This window comes from Leuresthes tenuis, unplaced genomic scaffold (assembly GCF_036924035.1).
Source record: "Leuresthes tenuis unplaced genomic scaffold, fLeuTen1.0.hap1 SCAF_10, whole genome shotgun sequence".
NCBI classification, from domain to species: Eukaryota; Metazoa; Chordata; class Actinopteri; order Atheriniformes; family Atherinopsidae; genus Leuresthes; species Leuresthes tenuis.
Genome location: NW_027325364.1, coordinates 12,194,179 through 12,213,949, shown reverse-complemented (window position 1 = coordinate 12,213,949; position 19,771 = coordinate 12,194,179). Strand labels below are relative to the sequence as shown.

Genomic DNA, 19,771 nt, shown 5'->3' with positions numbered 1-19,771 from the left:
ACTGGGCCAGAGCGACAGTGGTTCTACAGCCATGCCTCGGCCAAGCTACGTGCGTAACGTGCATGGCACACCTTTTTTTCCCCCTCTATCTAAACAGTTTTTTTTTTTCAGTAAACATCCACTGCAGATACATGCCAGAACTATAAAAACAGTTTTACCCAAACTGTGAACGTGTAAATTCCTCCCGAAGCTCTTAGACTTGTTGCTTAATTTGTAAATGAAATGTCAAAGTCTGTGTAATGATCAAATGTTCTTTTATTCCTCAAATCTGAATGTATTGAAATGTCTTCTGTATATCCCTTGAAGCTATGTACATCTTTGAATCGACTTGAAAACTGCATGCATGCAGGGACCCACATTTTAAAACACAACTTACATCATACATATTCTGATCCTTGTAGACAATATATCATTCTCCAAAAATAATATTTCTTGGAAAAAGAACATTTCCCTTAGAAAATATTGTTCTTAAAACACAAATCTATGCATGTACCACAGTACAATATTGTTTGTAATCGACTTTACATCGGAATTAATAGTCACATATTGTTCTTAATGGCTCCATGCATTGCTCTGCGTACAGTCATCATTCCACAGAGTGAAAGTAGCAGGACCCCAGTGCTACACTGGGATGCATCCTTGCAGCTTTTTGTCAGCTCCTACACCCAGGTGAACAATTCTTTAACAGTAATGTCACTGAGCATCCATCATCTGGTTTCTGGTAGTTAGGAGCACACTGCTGAGCGGAGTTCTTTGCAGTACACTGAGGATGTCCTTCTGTTTCGAACCATCCTGAGGATTTTGCTCAGACAGTAGCTGTTGCCGTTGTCAGTTTAAGGGCATCTGAAAGGTTGCGTTGTCTGACCCTGGAGCTGCTTATGGTTTCCAAATGGGACTTGGGCACCCATCCACGATGCCGGTCAGAAAGTTTGGTTCCCTCAACCCAATCTGGGAAGAAAAGAGAATCCAACACAAACAAACTGAGTGCTTAATGTCAGCTAATATATGTGGATGCCCACATGAATAACATTTTCTGCATGACAGTTGTAGAAAAAAAAAGTGTGATCTTACTGTCGCTGCTGTCTTGATGCACGAGAATAACGTCAGCTTTTTCTAAAGACAGCTCATCTGGCTGCTGGGCAACAAAAGCTCGAATACACTGCATCTGTGCAAAATCTGGATAGAAAAGAGAGAAACGATGCAAAACTATAGAGGCAGACAGATACAGTCACAACAACAACAAAAAAAATCTGTAACTAGCAGTGTGAGCGACCCACACATGTATCTCTACAAATGTTGCTTTTTGTTTCAGAATCAAGGGTTTCTTATTATTTCCCTGTCTCTTCTGAGTACTTCTTGCATGTTTTACCATCACATTAAGAGACAGATCAATGATACCCAGCACTTCACACCTTGGCACACCAAATGTCCACCTGACAAGCCATTTAATCAGCCTGAGTACATGAAAATAAATACTGTATGTGGGTGTGCAAGATGTTTAATAACTCTTAAGCATAATTTAATAATGAAAAAGAAAGAAAATCATAACTATTAATGGTAATTATAGAAGCACTCTCAAAAATTAGCACTTGGTCTTGTTGTGAAGAAGTGAGACCACTGCTGACTTTCCAAAAAATGAATGATATTTAAATGGAAAATGATTTCTTAATTAAATTCATCTCCAGGTCACAAATTGTTGCCACCATAAACGGAAAATTTCATCTTCCTTTCATCACAAACGTGAAAATGGACTTCTAGTGGACAGCAAGTAAACCACTGGTGCAGCAAATGACAGTAATGATGCTCTATAAACCTGTGAGTGTTCAATGAGCTCAACAAACCAACATGTTACTGAAAATAGATAACTAAATATCAGGAAATCTGTCACGGAAAAAAGTCCACTACCAGAAGTTGAATCCTTTCTGGAGCAAATGCCATCAAAATGCTGAACAGTTTACATGATAGAGGACAGTAAATTAAGTAAAAGAAAAAGTAAAAGAAAAATGTTTGATTGTCACATGCAGTGTTGTCGCATGACTGTCACTCAGCTTATATAGTTGTTGTTGGTTGAATTTTGGCCACCTCATGCATAAACATCCATCATACAAATACATGTGGAATCCAACCATGAAGCTTTCAGTAGCTCAGTTTATGTTTAACAGAAAGTCAGGCCAAATCCTTTAACGGTTAAACAGCGGCAGGCTTTAGTTAATGAGTCTTTACTGTTTGCTTTGAGTGATCTTTGGCTTTGCTTTTATCCATGCAATCAGCATGCCGCCATTACGCCTAGAACTCTCTGCCATTTTATTTGAATATCCAAAATTTGATACTTCTTATGCAAATATTCATGTCACCAGTGTTATTAACATTTCAACGATAAAATTCTCACTATTAGCAAGGTGTGTAGCTGATTAAAGTAATTGTGATTAATAGATAATGATGATTAATATTTCACAACTCTTGAAACCAGGATTAATTGTTTACCTTGTGCTGTAGAAAAATCTGTTGCAGTGTGGGGCCAGGAGAGGGCTGAAATCCAACGTAGCTTATCACTCCTGGTGGAAAAAGATGAACGAATGATCTCCCATATGTAATTTTAATAATATGGCAATCAATGCAGACATCCTCTCCACTCTCTCAGGGTCTTACTGTGTGTCAGTTCGTAGCAGCAGGGCTTTTTGTGAAATGTACAAGCGAAACAGGTTCTTCTGTAAGGAGTGAAGTTTGACACGGCAGTTCTCTACACGCAGTTCTGATACAGGAGAGTGATCGATTACAGTGAATCTTCCCCCTCTGGAAACAGCAGGCAGGAAAAGCATAAATGGTAAGTGGGGAAAAGAAAGAAAGATTATGATAAGACTAAAGAGATGATGACAATAAACAACAGATACGATGAAAACAGGATACAATAAACGGTGATGAAAGAGATGCCAGCTGGATTATGGTGACATTATAAAAACAGCATATTTGTAGACTCACTCTTTTTGTAGTGAGAGTAACAAGTAGTCATTGAAGAGATGCAAGTAAACATTTCTCTCTGTGTCCTTCAGAGAGAAATCCATCAGTTGAGTGACGGGACCTTCTCGTACCAACCTCCGAGACTGACTGATCAGAGGAAGAGTCTGGAAGAGAAAGCAGAAGCTTAACCTGCTGGAATATTATCATTTCTGGGTGTAAAAGTCAGTTTTTCTTTTCTGAAATGGTAGTTTGTACACAAGGTCCACTCAATATTCCGGTTTCCGTTTAATCAGCTGTCTATGTTGTGGCCATGGTTACTATGTGACTGGTAGCTTTTTACACTTAGGTCACATAATACCATCTGGGCTATCTTATTAACAACTGATTTAACCATCTGTTAGATAAGACTCTTACAGACTACTACTTACTAAAGTACTACTACTTACTAAAAGCTCATCTGACTTTCAAAGGGAGTTTTTAAAAAAGCTATCTTTTTATTTTAAACTTTTGTTGAAATCAAACCCATCATCTTAAACTATATTGATATTCATGACAGAGCAAAAACATGCAAATATCAATAAATTACATGTTCAAAGCAAATGCCTATGTTCATGAATAGATGCACTAAAAATGTAATTTGGTCATTTTCTTTATAGCCATTTACAGCTTGAACAGTTCGTACATTACTTACCCTGCACTCAAAGTCCACTTTAGCACTGAGAGAGACCAGAGACTCAATGCTTTTCATCTGAGAGATGCTGTCATTACTCTCTTGAATCAGCTTGAGAAGAAAAGAGATGGAGAGATGTTTGTTGTCAAGCACTCCAAGATATCCACATGTTTTCATCAGTAATGTAAAATACCGTTATCCTATGTTAATGTGCAATGGAAAAGGGGAATATGCTGTACCTTCTCTAGATGTTTTAAAGCTTTGATGGCCTGTGCTGCCTCTGGAGTACCAGGAGTTGTTCTTTTCACAATATTCTGAACAGAAAAAGTTTGTCTCAGTTAAAAGGGTAAAAGAATGAATATGTTATAACCCCCAATTGCAGCGTTTCAGTGCGTTTTCATGCACACCTGCACCAGTAGTTTTATTCTTGTGATCCTTTGGAAGGGAAGCACGAGGAAAGAACGAAGAGGAAGTCTTTGACAAACCGGACTCCTCTCTAACTTCGCCACAATCCGCTTGAATTCTTGATTCTCATTCCTGATTTAAAAGAAAAACAAATACATACAGGAAAGTTGACAATAGATTAATTCATTTTTCAATAATTTTCATGCAATTAAATGTTATCATTGAGAGACTCAGGGTTAATATATCCCGTTGGTGCCGACTATAGATTCTATATTAACAAAAACATCCTTCTAACAGAGAAATGTCTAAACTTTATTGAGATCCTTACATGAGCCTCTGGTAGGTGGCATCTTGATATGACTGGTTGGTGAGGTAGGGCACATAAACCATTCTGAAGCGCTGACATTGCCGAGCAATAATGTCACAGACAGTAAAGTGAATGATGTCCGATTCCACCCGCTCCTCCAGCTTTGTCAAAAAACTGAAACCAAAATCATAAAGAACAACTTCAAACTTAATGCTGCGGCAAAATGTTGCTTCACCATCAAAGCACAAACAGGTTTCACAACCATTTGATGTGTGTTTCGTGTAGGCAGACATATTTATCCAATTGTAAATGTAGAGTGAGCTAAAATGGCTGAAAAAAAAACAAACAAAAAAAACTTGCTCTAATGATGTCTAACACTTCTTACCTGTGGCTGATGGCACGAACGTCAGCCAACCGGGAGAATAGCCAGTTCCTATCCTGAGTGGTCAGCAGGGCCCCCAGCTGTTTGGACTTGACAAAGTGCTCAACAACTATGTCCAAACTCCGGCAGTAGGAAGCCTCTGAGGTCACTACTTCAAATCTAACCTTTATGGCAAAAGCAAAAAAGAGAGAACAAGTGAAAACTTGAGAGTAAATTATAATGAACACACACATAGTTGTGGGTTTACTTGAGGCTGGGCAATTCCAAGAAATGTGATTTCACAATAAATGGATGGGTTCCAGCTCTGACACAAGGTTTTACATTTCCATATCAAAAAGCAACAACAAGAGAGAGTAACAGCTTTGTAGAGCCTTCTGGTTGAAGATTGCATAAACTTCTACCAGTGTAGAGGTGATTCATAGCTATTTCCCATTAATGGCAGTAATACAGGACACCAGAGAAGCTTCTGATGTAAAACATAGTGTGAAACAGTCTCAACACTTTTTTGACAAAAAGCTTCCAGTTACCTCCTGCAATCGCCTCTCATCTTCTCCAAGCTCCTCCAGTTCAGCACTATTCCTGACAGCCGGCAGCTCCCTCCACAATGTGGCCGACTGTGTGAGGGAGATGGACAGACGTGGAGAGGAAGGCCTGCCTTCGTTCTTGGGGGGCTCTGGGAGAGGCAAGCTTTGACAACTAGTGACAGAGCCTTTGTGGGACCAGGAGTGGGGGTGGGGGACCGAGGGGAGGGGAGGAAGAGGTCTGCGGGCAGGTGGAGGTGAGGGGACAGGTGAGGGAGCAGGAGACGGCGTATTCTCCTCACACACAGACAGGACATCGGAGCGAGACTGACGCAGGATCTCAAAGTTCTGTGCCGCCTCGCTGTACTGCTGGTAGAGTGGGGAGGCATCTGATGGAAGGAAAGGAAATGAGACAAACAAAGGGGGGGCAGCAGGACGGAAGACAGAGAAAAAAGTGTGGTGAAACGTACAGGAAGCAAAAGAAGTAAGACAGATAGAGACAGAAGAGCGTCAGACACTAGAAGTTGTTTGCGTTAAAACATTCCTTTTGCACATACTTGTCGGAATGCAAAGTCAGAGCAGCAGCTGTTTTCCCCACGAGTTTGTTAAAATGAGAACTTGCAGGAACCTGTCTGTGGCTTGCACAGACACACGTATACAATTCACACAAGCACACTGCTTTCCCATTTTTTGCAATAGCCATGTGAATCACGAGGGGAAAAAACTACAGTCATTTTAGATTAAGTTTAAATGAGTTTCTAAATGGTGAAAATCAGCAGTAAACAGACAGATTTTCTTTTATTTGTGAAATCTGAGCCTGAAATGAGTCTGCAGTAAACAGTTACTGAGCTGGTATTTACACAGAAATGAATCACATGCACTGAAGGGAAATGCTTGACCATGTCATGCCTTTCCCGTCTGCAGTCAGAGCAGATATGATCAGAAGACACGTCATTTTGTCCACTTAGTCTTTTGTAATCATTATTCTTCAGATGTCATCTGAACAGTCATTGCCAGCGATGAAAACTAAACTAACAAAAGCAACAATGTGCACCAACGCACGTTGATTTTGAGGAACATCAGAAAATCAAAAGGTGGAACAAATGTACTCACTGAAAATTTTTGAATTCCTCTTCCGTCTTTCGATTGTGTCCAAAACATTCCTACAGGTAACAAGAGAAGGAAAACTTATGTATACATTTAAGGTGCTTTAAAAAGACTTTTTGAAACCTGATTGAAACTCCCTTTTTGTGTAAAACGTTGCCAGTAATTTCCAAAAACAAGTTTTCATATATTTAAATGAAATTAAATGAGTGACACTTTAAAAACACAATTACTGTCCCTCTTGAAACTAAATCAAAACAGCCTTTATCATCAATTTAAAAAAAAAAAAAAAAAAAAACTTGTTTCAGGTTTAATTAGAATGTTATTTTTAAAAGATTGTTTCACTCACCTGAGCTCCACTTCTCCCCAACTTTTGCTCCGATCATCCTCATCATCTGGAATCAAAAAGTAACCATTCGTGGAAATGTCATACAACAGCATATCCCTCCTCACTATACGATGATTAACTTAATGCACGACGGTAAAAGTTGTTAAAAATGAGAAAAAATGCAAAAAATAAATCAAATAGGTAAGGAATCAAGTGAATATGAGTTAGTTAAATTAGTAACCCTGCAACGATAAGAATTAGAGAAGAGGTTATAGTGTTTGTAAAACTCTTGCTTCTCGTGTTGTGTCTCAAAACAGGATCAACGCCAGCTTTTTAACTCACACCCCTGGTTTTTTCATGCTTTCTCCACCTCCATTGCTTTCCACCCACTACCTGCAACCACAACACTGTGACGCACTTTCCACTTTAGTCGATGCGCAGTGTTTAGATCACTGCGCTGATAACGTCAAGTTGCTGATGACAACTTTATCTTTCAGTTTCCAGTTTAGAATTTGATGATGATTTTAAAAAATCCCATTCAACTAAAAAAAAAACACCCAGAAGAAATAACAGTGTGATTAAAGATTAGAAAATTAAAAAAATAAAATAAAAAAAAATCACATAAAGTGCAATTTAGTCATTTCATTCAGGTTTTCTTACGTGCTCAATCAAGTCTGAAATGTCAGTCTGATTTGTTCATTAGATTAATTTGCAATGCTGACTCATTGGAAGAGACAGGGGTTAAAAGAAGTGAGGTAATTTTGCAGCTTTCTAAAAAGACTGACTGCTTTGATCAGTTAGCCACTGTTTCCACACTCGGTCCCCTGCCTTTACCTGTTGTTGAGAATACTCTGGGTCTGCGATCCCTTCCAACACCTTCCTCTTCTTCCACTTCCTCAAGCTCTGCATGTCTTCTCTCAGTGGTTTTACGAATTCCCCTTCTTCGTAAGCGAGCTTCAGGACCCAAATCCCGAAAACTGCAGGAGCTTTTCACAGTCACCTTTTTCCTTTCAGCTAACCCCTCTCCCTTTCCGTTATCCACCTCAGCTTCTACTACCACCTCCCCCCCCACCTCCACTGCAGTACCCCTCTCTTCAGGCTCCTCTCCCTGCCTTTCTTCTTCACCTTGACCCATTTCGTCTTCCACCTCTTGGATCTTACCCTCTTTAGAGGGGATGAGGAGGTTAGACTCAGAGTCAAAGTTAAGAATGGGGCAGCTGTTAGGCTTGTACAGCGTGTTGCTCACGCTTAAATACATCTCCACTTCCTTTTCTCTCTCAGCCATATCAGCTTTTTCTAACTGAGCTTGACCAGAAGCCGCAGTTTCTTGGTCCACAGTGTGATCTTTCTTCCCTCCTGTGTTTATCAGTATGTCATGAGTGTAAGCAGGTGTTACAACATGCATAGCTTTGACCTGGTCTGCATGCATGTTGGCTTGGTTCTGCCCCATACCTCTAAATTCCTCCATCAGGTCTTCCTCCTCCACCTCTGGCTCCGGGGGCTCCTCCTCTTTTATGACAACAGGCAATTCCACAGTACTTTGTGCAACCTTCTCTTGTCGCTTGTCGCTTTCCTCAGACTGGTTGTCCTCTTGATCCTCTCGTGCATCTGGGTTTGGTTCATCAACCGCCTGTTCGTCTGAGTGTCCCAGGATCTCACGCACCACATCTTTAGCCCATTTAAGGTGGGGTGCCTGGGAACGGCGCTTGGGCTCCTCAGACATGCTCCAAGCTCCACTCATTCGAATGGCCTCCAGCTCCTCTGGACTCATTGCCTCAGTGTTTAGCTGATTCAAGAAAGGTTGAATTTTATCTTCTTTATTTTTCTCTCTCCATACTTTGAGGAGTCTTTCAGTCTGTGAGTCTCTTTTAATTGTTCCTGTTTCTGTAGGTAGGGACTCCAATTTGCTCCTCATCTCATCTTCAGATTCTGTACCTCGAAGCACTGAAGATGTTCTGTATTGGATATTCCCCTCAGCTGTGTTTCCTGAGGCAAGTATCTCCTCCTTCAGTGTGTAATGGTCCTCTTCCAAGTCTTGATTAGTAAAAACCGTTTGGTCATCATTTCTTTCTGGTGTCAGAGGCAGCTCATCCGGAGGTTTGTGCGCATGGTCATCACTACTGTGATTCTGAGTTTCTAAATTTGGGCTCTCCCTTTCTGCTCCTCCCTTCTCATCATCTTGTGACAGTGACATCTCACCGTTTTTTGACTGGGATAGAGTTTGCCCAATCACACAGAAAACGTACTTCGACTTCTTTTCCCTCTCTTGTTCCTCTTCATCAACTGATTCCTCCTTCCTTACTATCCATACTTCTTCCCCCTCCTTATCTCCTTCGCATCCCTTGAAGCCAGCAGGTGTTGAGTCTTTATAACTAGGCCCACCTTCCCAGATTTCCTGACAGTCCTTAAACTCATCTTCATCATCTCTTCTCTCTTCCTCCTCATCTCCACCACTGGATGGGGTCACAAAGCCATCCTCTTCTGACAGCATTCTCCCTTTGTCTTGCTTCCACCCGGCCTCACTTCCTCCTTCACTCTCGGAGCGTGCCCAATAATCGCTCCCACCCTCTTCCTCTCTGTCACTCTCTTCAGTGTTATCTGTCAGGTTCTCTCCCTCTGCATTCCTCTGATGGCTGCCCACTACCCCTCCATCACTGTCAGACAGATGTGCCTTCCCTGTCTTATCTCCCTTTCTCCAGATTTCACCCTCTCCGTCTACACCTACTCCCTCTGAGTACCCCCTGAACTCATTTCTCCCTCCACGCCTGCCTTGATGACTGCTTTTGTCAAAGTACCTCTCATCTGGTTCCTCTTTCACTCGCCGCCCATCTCTTCCCCATTGTGCCTGTGACTCCATATCCTTCTCCTCTTCACTCCTCCCCTCTTTCCGCCTTGTCTGCCTCTCTCTGTCTTCATAATCATCTATACTATTCTTGCCCCTCTGTGGCTCTAACCACATCCTTCTCTGCTCTGGTGTATTTCCTTTCATTTCTCTTCTATCTATCTCCTTCCTCTCACTTTTTATTTGCTGCCTCTCATTTCTCCCAGGGTCCCTTCGTCCTTCTTTGCTTCTTTCTCTTTCACCTTTCCCCTCTCTCCTTGTTTCCCTCTCCTCATAAGGGTCTCTGTCCCTTCTATATTTTGTCTCACTGTCCAAATCGCTGCTCCACTCTCCGCTGCTCTGGGATTGTGGCAGCACCCTTGGACCTGAATTACTCAAGGATCTGCTGTCTCTGCCTGTTGCATCTTCCCGTCTCCCCTTTCTTTCTCTGTCTATTCTGTCCTCTCTATACTTATCATCCTCTCTCCTATCATTCTTCAAGTCCCTCCCACTTTCCTTCCATCTTTCCCCTCGTCTGTCTGGGTGTCTTGCTTCTCTCCTGTCAGCCTCTCTGTACCTTTCCTCTCTGTCCTGTCCTCCCCCCCTCCTGGATTTATCCACTTTTCTTTCCCTGTATCTCTGTTCATCTCGATCTCTCTCCCTTGCCATTTTGCCCCTACTGTCCCCCTCACTTCTGCTGACTTGATCTAGCAACTCATCCCTCTCTTTGTCCCTCATCTTCTCCCTCCTTAGCTCCCTCTCATCACTGTCTCCTTCACTTCTAGCATCCCTCCTTCCCCCCTTCCTCTCTCCCCTCTCCTTTCTATCTGAGTAGATCTCTCTGTCTGGTCTCCTGTGTGGGGAATTCATTCTGGCCTCCCTCTCCTCTGTGTTAGGTCTGGGCTTTTCTCTTTTTCTAGCTGTATCTCTGTCCCTCGTGTCCCACGATTCAACCCCTTCTCTTGTCCTGTCTTGAAGCTGACCACCAAATGCCTTATATCTCTCCCTCTGTCGTGATCTCTCATCATCTGCAGGTCTTCCTCCAGGGTTTCTTCCTTCTTCCTTTACCCTGCTCCAGATCTCATCCCGTTCTCTTTCTCTGTACGTCTGTCTTTCTCTCTCCCATTCCTCCATCTCTTCTCTTCTGGGCCGATCTCTCTGCCTCGTTTCACTTCTTTCTTCAACTATCTCAGCGGAGGGAATCTTTCTCCTGTCAGAGTCAGTTTCACCTTTTCTCATTCTGGGAAACGTGTCACCTTTCTTTTTCCCCTTTTTTACATCCTGCTCAATCTCCTTCTCTATGTTTGACAGCGGCCTCATGTTTTTGCCTCGGTAATCCTCTGGCCTTCTTTCTCTTTCTCTCCGCTCTCTTTCTCCCTCTCGGAGCCTAGGAGTAGGAGTCAGGTCTTTCTCGTATCGTTCCAAAGTGTCCATTTCTCTATATCTGGCTTTGTCTCTCATTTTCTCTGTTTCAATCTCCCTCCTCCAGTTTTCTTCTCGTTTGTTATCCCTCTCTTGTTCCAGTGAAGCAATCATTTTGGACCTGGAGCTTGTATCTTGGGAGATTTTTCCTCCTAACTGGATCTTGTGATCACCCATGTTTAAGTTAGATAAAGTGTGAAAGAGCGCATGGCCGGGCCTTTTGGTCTCCATAGTACCATAATTGGAAAAACCTAGAAGAGGAGAACATTTGTCAATTTAGCAGAATAAGTCATTATCAGGGACAAATTATTAGCTTGAAGGTAAAATCACACAATCAGGAAGCCTACTGACTATAGACAAACAAAAAGATGTTAGTGATTATCAATGGAATGTTAGTCATTTGCAAAGCTGCTATACATTCAGGTAATTTTACTTTTACCCTTCAAAAAACAATAATCCAATTATGTATTTTGTCTGTATTTCCAAATTTTTAACTGTTTCAGTTTTACCTCCAAGCTAAAATCTGTGTGAAAGCAAGTCTAATAGTTGAAAAGTTAGAAGGGAGCGAGAGAAAAGGTGGCACCCTCTTCCAATTCTTTAAGAATGCAGCACTGACCTGCTAAAGGCAGCATACCAAAAGAAGTCTTTCAGAAAGCACAGGCCTGTGACACATAGGCACGGCATGTAGCATGCACTGCTGAACGAGATCTAAATCTGTGGCTAAATCAGAGGCAAGTTACAGAAGTTAAGAATTACACAGCAACTCACCTGAAGTTGTATACCGGGGAGATCTGGTCGCCCGCTGCTCCAGCTCAGCTCAAAAGCATGGGATTGCACAACACTGAAAAATTAATTTCTTGTGTTGTCATTGTTTGAATGACACAGCAAACGTACTCCTCATTTTTCAAATAAATCACCAGTGTCCTTTTCTTTCTCTTTCAGTCCTTCAATTCTTGTGTAAAGTTCATGTTTACGCTTCAGTTTTCCTTGCTTTCCTCTCTTGTTGCTTCTTTCTGTCTCTCCCCACCTCCCCTCCTTCCTCAAATTCCCAAACAAGTCTGAACAGATTGACACTTATCTTTCCCCACCTCTTTCTCTCAGTTTCGTCCTCACAGTCGCTGCTGCTGAACAGGGAGATCTCTCATAAACCAAACAAAAGTCTTGTGAGTTTGTCCACTACTCCTGCCCCCTTCACTGCTCAATTGATTGCCTGTGTGGACCCCCTCTAGCAAAAAACAAGTACACAAATCTCTCCTCTCTCCTGCCCCATTCTTCTCTCTCGAAACACAGGAAGTACACCTCCTTGGTGAGTCTCAGTGATTGGCTGATATGGAGTGGCCGGGTGTGTCTGCACAACACACAGTCAAGGTAAGGGTTGTGATAACACAAGAAGAAAGGGGGGAGGGGTGAAAAAGAAAGTAGGGACTGAGAGAATACTGAAGGAAAGCTCACCGAGGCCTATAAAAACTTCCCTGCATTCCCTTGAGAGGTCGTGCAGAGAAGAGAGAAAAGGAAACACACTCTATTTCTTATGACTGAAAAACCCAAAATGGGGTAATCAATGGAGGAGGACAGCAAGGGAGGGGTAGTGTTCAAGGGTGATAGTGAATTTGTTAAACAATGACTACTTAACTATGTTGATTAAGTACCCAGAAGAGTTGAAAGATTGGAAGTCCTATGACTAAAGTATATTAGCATAGCTGAGCTCCAAATAAAACCCATAAAGTCACTTGTAAGCATGTTTACATGAAACTATGGAAATAACTTTTTTTTTTTTATCAGTCCGACCAAAACTGGACTTTTAAAATACGTGTGAGTAATTATATTCTGAAAGTCTACAAAGTCAAGGTTCTCACAATTAAACTAACGCAGATAATGCATTTGGGGGTCAAATCACTCCTGTGTGAATGCGCTCATCATTAACTTGATTCTGCATCCTTGCATATGCTTACTCTTGTAAGCGTGTAACTGTGCTGAGCGTGAAACTCACTCAGTTCACACTTATGTGTGGATTGTGGAAGTTTTTAATGGTTAATGTTTGTTTTTTGTATGTTGTTATGATCTTGAGTCTGATGCATAGGATTTATATCCTGTATCAGATGTATTTTCATTAAAAAAAATGTCATTGTTAAATAAACACTGAACAAAAACTAGCCCACAGTGTTACCAGTACAATCGGTATTGCTTGATCATTTTGAATGGATCAAGCAGGAGTTGACAAAATGGGTTCGTGAGTGGGGCACTGTTACAGACACATCAGCCTGATTACAGTAAGAAAAGGCTGAAGAGGTTAAAGGAATGTACTCAAACTGGTGCTGATAAGCAGAAAACGCAAGGTACAAACAACTATCTAGCAAACAAACCCTAGCTTTGCTGAGTCACTTGAAAATCCTGATGCAATTGGAAACAGTACAGTGGATACAGTGGTATTTACTTTACAAGGCTTTTAAGTCACGTTTACACCTGGAGGTAACCTTCTGATCAGATCAAAAGTGACAGCGATAACCTACAGGTGTAAAGGTATATAGGCTGCATTGAGGGCGCCAAAACCTGCATACATGACTGATCATTGACGGTATTGACGTATATCATTTATTTATACCACATGCAGTAATGTATATATCCTTACCATGACAGATGCTGGCTTTTCTAAATTTACATTCACAACGTGAGAGATGGATCTGTTCCCTCTTACTCATGTGGACAGCAGGGCGCCATGATTTTCAAAAAGTGTTACAATGTGATTAGTCAGACCACAGAACACTTTTTCACTTTACCTCAGTCCAAATAAAATGAGCTCTGGCCCACAGAAGACGTTGATATTTCTATGAACTGTAACAGTTTTCAGAAGTGTTCCTAAATTATTGCAGGAATTTTAACTAAATGCAGCGCTGGGCCCAAAGATCATAGCCAATTTTTTATTTTTGGCTTCTCATATTCCCAATTCTTTTAATCTCCTTGTGATGTTATGTAGGGATTATCCTAGAAGATACAATCTGCAAATTCTTTGCAATCTTACATCAAGAAAAAATACTTTATCCTCACCACTGACCATTTCCCAGATGTTTCCTCCACCAAGGCAAAGCTGAGGTGAAGGATTGGAATCATTGCCTGGTGTGTGTTTGTTTGCAAGATTACCCAAAAGCTATCAACCCAAGTTTCAAGAAACTCTTAAGAAAACCTAACAACTGACAAAGGGATAAACACTTTGGATTTGAGTGTGGATTAGAATCACATTCAATAATACAAATGCATAACACAGCATTGGCCCCGGTGGAGGATAAGATCCCAAAGCACTCTGGTTTGAAATGTACAGCTGGCATCAAAATCGAGATATCATTCCAAGAACTAAAACACTTAACATATTCTATAAGTTGTTTTTGTTTTTATTCGAATATAGCATTACATTTTTTTTTACATATCAAACTGATATATAATTAATACAAATACATCATTAATATTCAGGGCTGCAAGGTGGTGCACGATTCTAAAGCTTGAGATCCCAGTAAACACTGCAGGTATCTGACATGAATGGCACAGTATCTTGTGGTAATGTAGTGATCTGTGCAACGTGAACTGGCGAGCAGATCCACGAAAAGAACATATAAAAGAAAACAAAAACAGTCGTTCTGCGCTTTCCAGATCTTCGGTGACGTTCACCTGTAGCTGGTCAGGTGATGCGGGTGTGAGAGGCAGCAGCCGCTGATTGGTCGCGCTTCTGTTGGTCACATGCGCGTGTGTCTGTGTTTGGTTTCACTTCCGCAGTCTGCAGCTCTCCGTAGCCCGTTAGCATCATAAATGCCACTTCATACATTTTCAGAAACAAACAAAAAAAAAAAAACTACCGTAAATTGTCTTGAACAAAAAGAACACCGTCAATTTAGATATCCGGGCTCCATGCGGGACAACTTGACTTTGTCCGCACAATTAAACTGCCGTTTTAATGCTAATTTGATCTACCAGGAAGCGACGCTAGCGTGAGGAAGCTCTTTGCAACTTAAACTGACCACATTTCCATCAGTTTGTGTGAAACTGTTTCAAAGAGAGACGCTTTTACCACTGCTTTACAGTAGAAGAGGTCATGAAGGTAGGTGCACAGTCTTGGCAGAGGCTGTAGTTTATCAGAGGGTTACTTTATAACAGTCTTCGGTAAAAGCTCGTTACCTCATGTGGAGGGAAGCAGACATTTTGCATGCACACATTTTATACTTCATACTCGCTAATGAATATTTGGTTTCGCAACTTAATTCCCTGTCACATGATTACTTTATACGGATGACTTATTTTTCTAAAAACTTAAACACTGTTGCATGCACAAAGGTAAATTATCCAAAATAATGTTTAAGTAAGACAGTTTAGCCTCATGATTGTACCTGTTTAAAAACATTCTCTTATGTTATATTTCTGTATTGAGGACATTATGAAATGTATGCCTTTTAAAGTAGTCTGAGAAACAGATTATATAAGCAATAATCTGACAGACTTTGACACATTGATTTGAGGATCAGGTCTAAATCAATGAGTATTTTTACAGTGATTAGTTATCAGTTGTTCTATTGACCTACTAATCCATTGTATCCCATCATATTGGAACTAATCAGAAAACAACTGAAATTCTTATTTTGTTGTTAAAATGCAGTCCCGAGCAAAGGTCTAGAGCCAAGCATTCAGACTTTCTCACAGAGTTTTTGAAAGTGATCTTGATCAACAGTTCTCCAGACTTTCTGTTCATTGGCTGATTTTTCACTCACTCTCCAGCGCAGTGTTTCCCAATCCTGGTCCTCAAGGCACACCGTCCTGCATGTTTTCCATGTTTCCCTGCTCCAGCACACCTGATTCAAATGAATGTGTCGTCATCAGCCTTCTGCAGAGTGTAAAAATATGAAAAACATGCAAGGTGGTGTGCCTTGAGGACCAGGATTAGGGGAAACATCGCTCTCGTGTGACCATTTTCAGAGGAATAGAAATAAAAGGCACCCAACTCAAGGGATTAACCCGAGTTGTGTCTACACATGATAGACAATTCAGCCAAGAACTAATTATAGATTTTATCTTTAGGCACTCTGTTGCCAGCAGACAGTTGCAAAGACTCCTAATTTGTTCCCATGTCCTTAGTTGCACCTCCTACCAAAGATAACAGTTTGACAGACATGAAATAACATTTCTGCAGCAAATGATGTTCTGTGCAGTACTGTCACCTGTCTGATCAATTAAGCAAATGATCATTTAAGCTTTAAATTGGCTAATTACTATATGTTACCACAACGTGAACATGAGTGAATTGTATGTTGTCCTTCATTATTGATACTGACTCTTGTCGAATTATCACACTGTTCCCACTGAGTTACTTGTTATTTGTAAACAGTGTAATTAGAAACAAATCATTTAACATATGTTCCAGGTTTTTAGTCTTCCCAGAAGAGGGTCCATCTTGGTGTGGACCATGGCAATCCAGCTGGCCCTGTGTGGGAGTGTTGTGTTCGCCACTGACGGCACCAAGGCCTGCAAACTGTTGTCTGAGTCTGTCTCAGAGAGGAATGTCCTCAATAAATTAGAGCCACTCGCCCACAAGAAGTAAGACATGACTCCTCTGTGTAACACAAACTGGTCGTTGCCACTGATATGATGTCACACGCTCTTCGGGTTAACTCTTATCAACCAGAAATCAAACCTTGAGAGACACATTTTGTCCTCTGCCCACTGGTGTTTTTGCCATTTCATTTTTGTGTTCTATGTTAACTGGAATTTGTTTTTCTCATGTTGGCAGCTTTACAGTAGATGCCACCATTGGGGAGGACAGCTACACGTATGTGTTCCAGCTGTGTGGGGATGCTGGGGGTGTCGCAGGAGCTGGAGTTATTCAAGTAGACAAGAAATCACCAAAGACGGTAACGGTGATCGGCCAGTATAATTCAACAAAGGCCATTGGAGGAAGTAAGAAGTAAAAATTCTCCTTTAATCACTCCAACTTTGTTCTGATTAAGTGTGGAATACTTCGTCTTTGAAGTGGTCTCTGGGATGACAGAATGTTATGATGCCTCGAGGCACACTAAGAGCGTGATAAATCTGGGTCTTAAGAGACATTAATAAATCTTTTGATCAATTTCATGTTTGTTTTGGCATTTTGCTCCTCTTCTAGGTGACTGGGTGATGTTGATCTACAACGATGGGGACCATTATGACGCCCACTGCTCCAAGGAAAAGAGGAAAGCTATCGTTATGATCTCTTGCAGCACAAGTACAGACATGGTAAAAAAGAAGCGTCTGATATGCATTAGAGGTGGCCTGTTGCTACATGTCTGTGGAGATGATATTTGATCCAGTAAGGTTCCACTGAGTGATATTTTCACAAGTCTTAAGGCGCCTCAGACAGACAACTCCTCTGAGAGGTATATGTACAGTAATGCAGCGTGACTCTACTTGAACCGTTGCACTTGCATGTTTTTTACATCATGCAGTGGTTTGAGTCAAACGGGAATAAATGGCACGGTGCATTTTACACAAAAAGCTGACATAGGTTGAAAAATGATTGTGCTTCTGATGTTTTAAACGATGTAGTCTTCTTTTTCCGAGTGTGTGTAAGCTGTGATAACCTTTTGCGCCTGTCTTTTTCCCAGGGTCAGTTGGAGGTGGTTATGGAGGACAGGGAAAGAACAAGCGAATGTTTTTACCTGTTCGAGCTGGATTCCAAGGCAGTGTGTCCAGTCATTCAATCCCATCTTAGCGCTGGCTCCATAATACTCATCATGTATGTAAAGACAATTTGTAAGCCCTTAATGTCAGGCTGCACGTGGTATGATATACAAATCATTTGCTTTCTTCTTTCAGCGGTTTCTGCCTTCTGGCTGTTTACCTCATTGGAGGTTTCCTCTACCAGCGGCTGATTGTTGGCGCCAAAGGGATGGAGCAGTTCCCTAATTATGCTTTTTGGGTGGAAGTCGGGAACCTAACAGCGGTAAGCCTGATCAAGTTGAGGGATTAGTTGAAGATTTTAAATGTTGCAAAAATTCCAGGCAATCTTTCCTCCCTCCCTGCAGGACGGTTGTGACTTTGTGTGCCGATCACAAAATCGAGAGAAAGCTCCAGCTTACAGGGGACTGACCACAGACGCCTTAGAGGAAGAGCCAGAAGAAAGAGATGACCACCTACTACCAATGTGACCTCAGACACAGGACAGACATTTTTTACTGTGTGACACAGGTTACTTTTTCACATTAGACAAAGTTATTGGTACACACAAGTCTGTTTTCTTCGCCTGGTTTTAGTCACTCCCTGCTGACACTTTGTGCTTATTCTGGACTCGTGCCCAGAAGGAGGGCATGACACTTAATGGGCAGACAGACTTGTCTCCTGTTACAAATCTCATGATGCAAACAAACAAGTGATTCACCCAAGATTACAAAGTCACAATAAAGTATCTTTAGTGGAAATCTGACTTAAGAAAAGAAAAAAAGGGAGAAAAATTAAGAAGTTGAATTTCTACTGTACGTGCTGTAAACTCAGTGGTGTTCTGTTCATCTTTTCCTGCTCAGCTATTAATTGTTTTATGATTGTGTAAGATGCAATGAGCTGTCAAACCGGGGGTAATGCTTGCTGCAGGTTACTTAACATACCAGTGGTGTTGCTTTTGTAATTCGGCGTTAATCGTTTTTGATTTTTGACAGATAATATGTGAATGTTTAACTGTATTCACAGTGACTGTACTTACAGCCCTGCTTTGCAAGTAGAAATTGCTGCAAAAACCAAAGCTAAAGTGAGTTAGATTTTTTTGTTTGATATTCTTCTTGTTTCTTCCAAATGATTCTACATCAGTTTATCCCTTTAAGAAGTGATGTTCTGTAGCTTGATCGGTGTAACTCTCTGTCTTCCTACGTTTTCATCAGAAAGGTCAGCGTTGCCATTAAATTCCCACATTAAACCTACTCGTTTAATTTCAAGAGGAATCCCCCCCATTTCGATTCAAACTTGGAACTTTTATTTTTTCATATTAAGAAAAAAATACTTGTGAATTCTTCTAATCATAAATTATTCCTTAGAGATAAGGTATATATACTGTTATTTAGAGAGAATGAATGAGCATTAACTGCGATATGCCAATGTTTATAATCACCAACCTATTTAACGGTGAGTAGCAGAGTGTATAAATGCGGGCCTGCCTACCTACATTGTAACTGACTCAAATACCAGACTCAAACTCACGTTTGACAAATGTTAGCGCTACTTTCCGGCTTCTGCAGTAAAACACAAAAAGTGGCACTGACAGCACTTTCTGTTGTCTCGCTGTATTAATAAAGTTGTAACAGTGTTACGGTTTTTAGGATGCCATTCCTGAGATTTGTAACATGTTTTCATAAATCTAATATTCATGTAGCTAAGGACGAAGCTTGGCTTTTTGGATTTAATGGAAAAGTTGATGTTCGGTTTGACCGAATGAGGCCGGTCCATATAAGCACTTATGTCTCTTTTATTTGGTTTGTTTGTGTCATTTATGTGTTGACATTTCTTTGTTTAGTTCAATGAATTGTGTCCTGAAAGTATCTGGCAGAAACAGTTACACCTGTGGCTAAAGCAGATAGAAAAACATCCAGGTTTGGTTTACTGTTGCAATGCGTTTGTCTTAGAACTGATTGCAAGTCATGGACCTTACTGTTTGCTTTGGATTCTATTAAAGATGAACCATAAAACTGGTTAACATGTTCCTGTTGTCGTGGTGAACTTATGGTACACACCCAAGAATATGTTACATTCTTGCATTTCATTTGCATAATACAGTAAAACATCAAACCTCTGGCATTGCTACAAATCTTTCTCTTACATGGCCTTCTCACTATTTGTATTACTGCCATCTACTGA

The 19,771-nt window shown here is 41.1% G+C and overlaps 2 protein-coding genes across 4 annotated transcripts; one reads left to right on the top strand and one right to left on the bottom strand.

Annotated features, from left to right (window-relative positions):
* Nucleotides 1-237: 237 nt before the first annotated feature.
* arhgef5 (Rho guanine nucleotide exchange factor (GEF) 5) lies at nt 238-12,259 on the bottom strand. 3 transcript variants are annotated; one of them, XM_072394060.1, is made up of 16 exons: nt 11,687-12,258; nt 8,128-11,169; nt 7,510-7,839; nt 6,697-6,742; nt 6,357-6,406; nt 5,250-5,632; nt 4,726-4,886; nt 4,362-4,514; nt 4,036-4,165; nt 3,868-3,942; nt 3,650-3,739; nt 2,980-3,122; nt 2,650-2,793; nt 2,485-2,555; nt 1,072-1,176; nt 238-948 (listed from the first exon to the last, which is right to left on the bottom strand). In XM_072394060.1, exons 2-16 carry the CDS (start codon nt 11,147-11,149, stop codon nt 806-808), a joined length of 5,046 nt encoding a protein of 1,681 aa, XP_072250161.1. In that variant the 5' UTR covers nt 11,150-11,169; nt 11,687-12,258; the 3' UTR covers nt 238-805. The 3 variants fall into 3 exon arrangements, with proteins under 3 accessions (XP_072250161.1, XP_072250160.1, XP_072250162.1); XM_072394059.1 differs by having other exon boundaries at nt 7,510-11,169; nt 11,687-12,259; XM_072394061.1 differs by lacking the exon at nt 7,510-7,839.
* A 2,396-nt stretch (nt 12,260-14,655) lies between these two features.
* On the top strand, nt 14,656-19,606 carry m6pr (mannose-6-phosphate receptor (cation dependent)). Its single transcript, XM_072394058.1, has 8 exons — nt 14,656-15,005; nt 16,320-16,492; nt 16,686-16,852; nt 17,058-17,167; nt 17,536-17,666; nt 17,747-17,873; nt 17,956-19,399; nt 19,431-19,606. The coding sequence occupies exons 1-7, from the start codon at nt 15,000-15,002 to the stop codon at nt 18,076-18,078; spliced, it is 837 nt and encodes a 278-aa protein (XP_072250159.1). The 5' UTR covers nt 14,656-14,999; the 3' UTR covers nt 18,079-19,399; nt 19,431-19,606.
* Nucleotides 19,607-19,771: the final 165 nt, after the last annotated feature.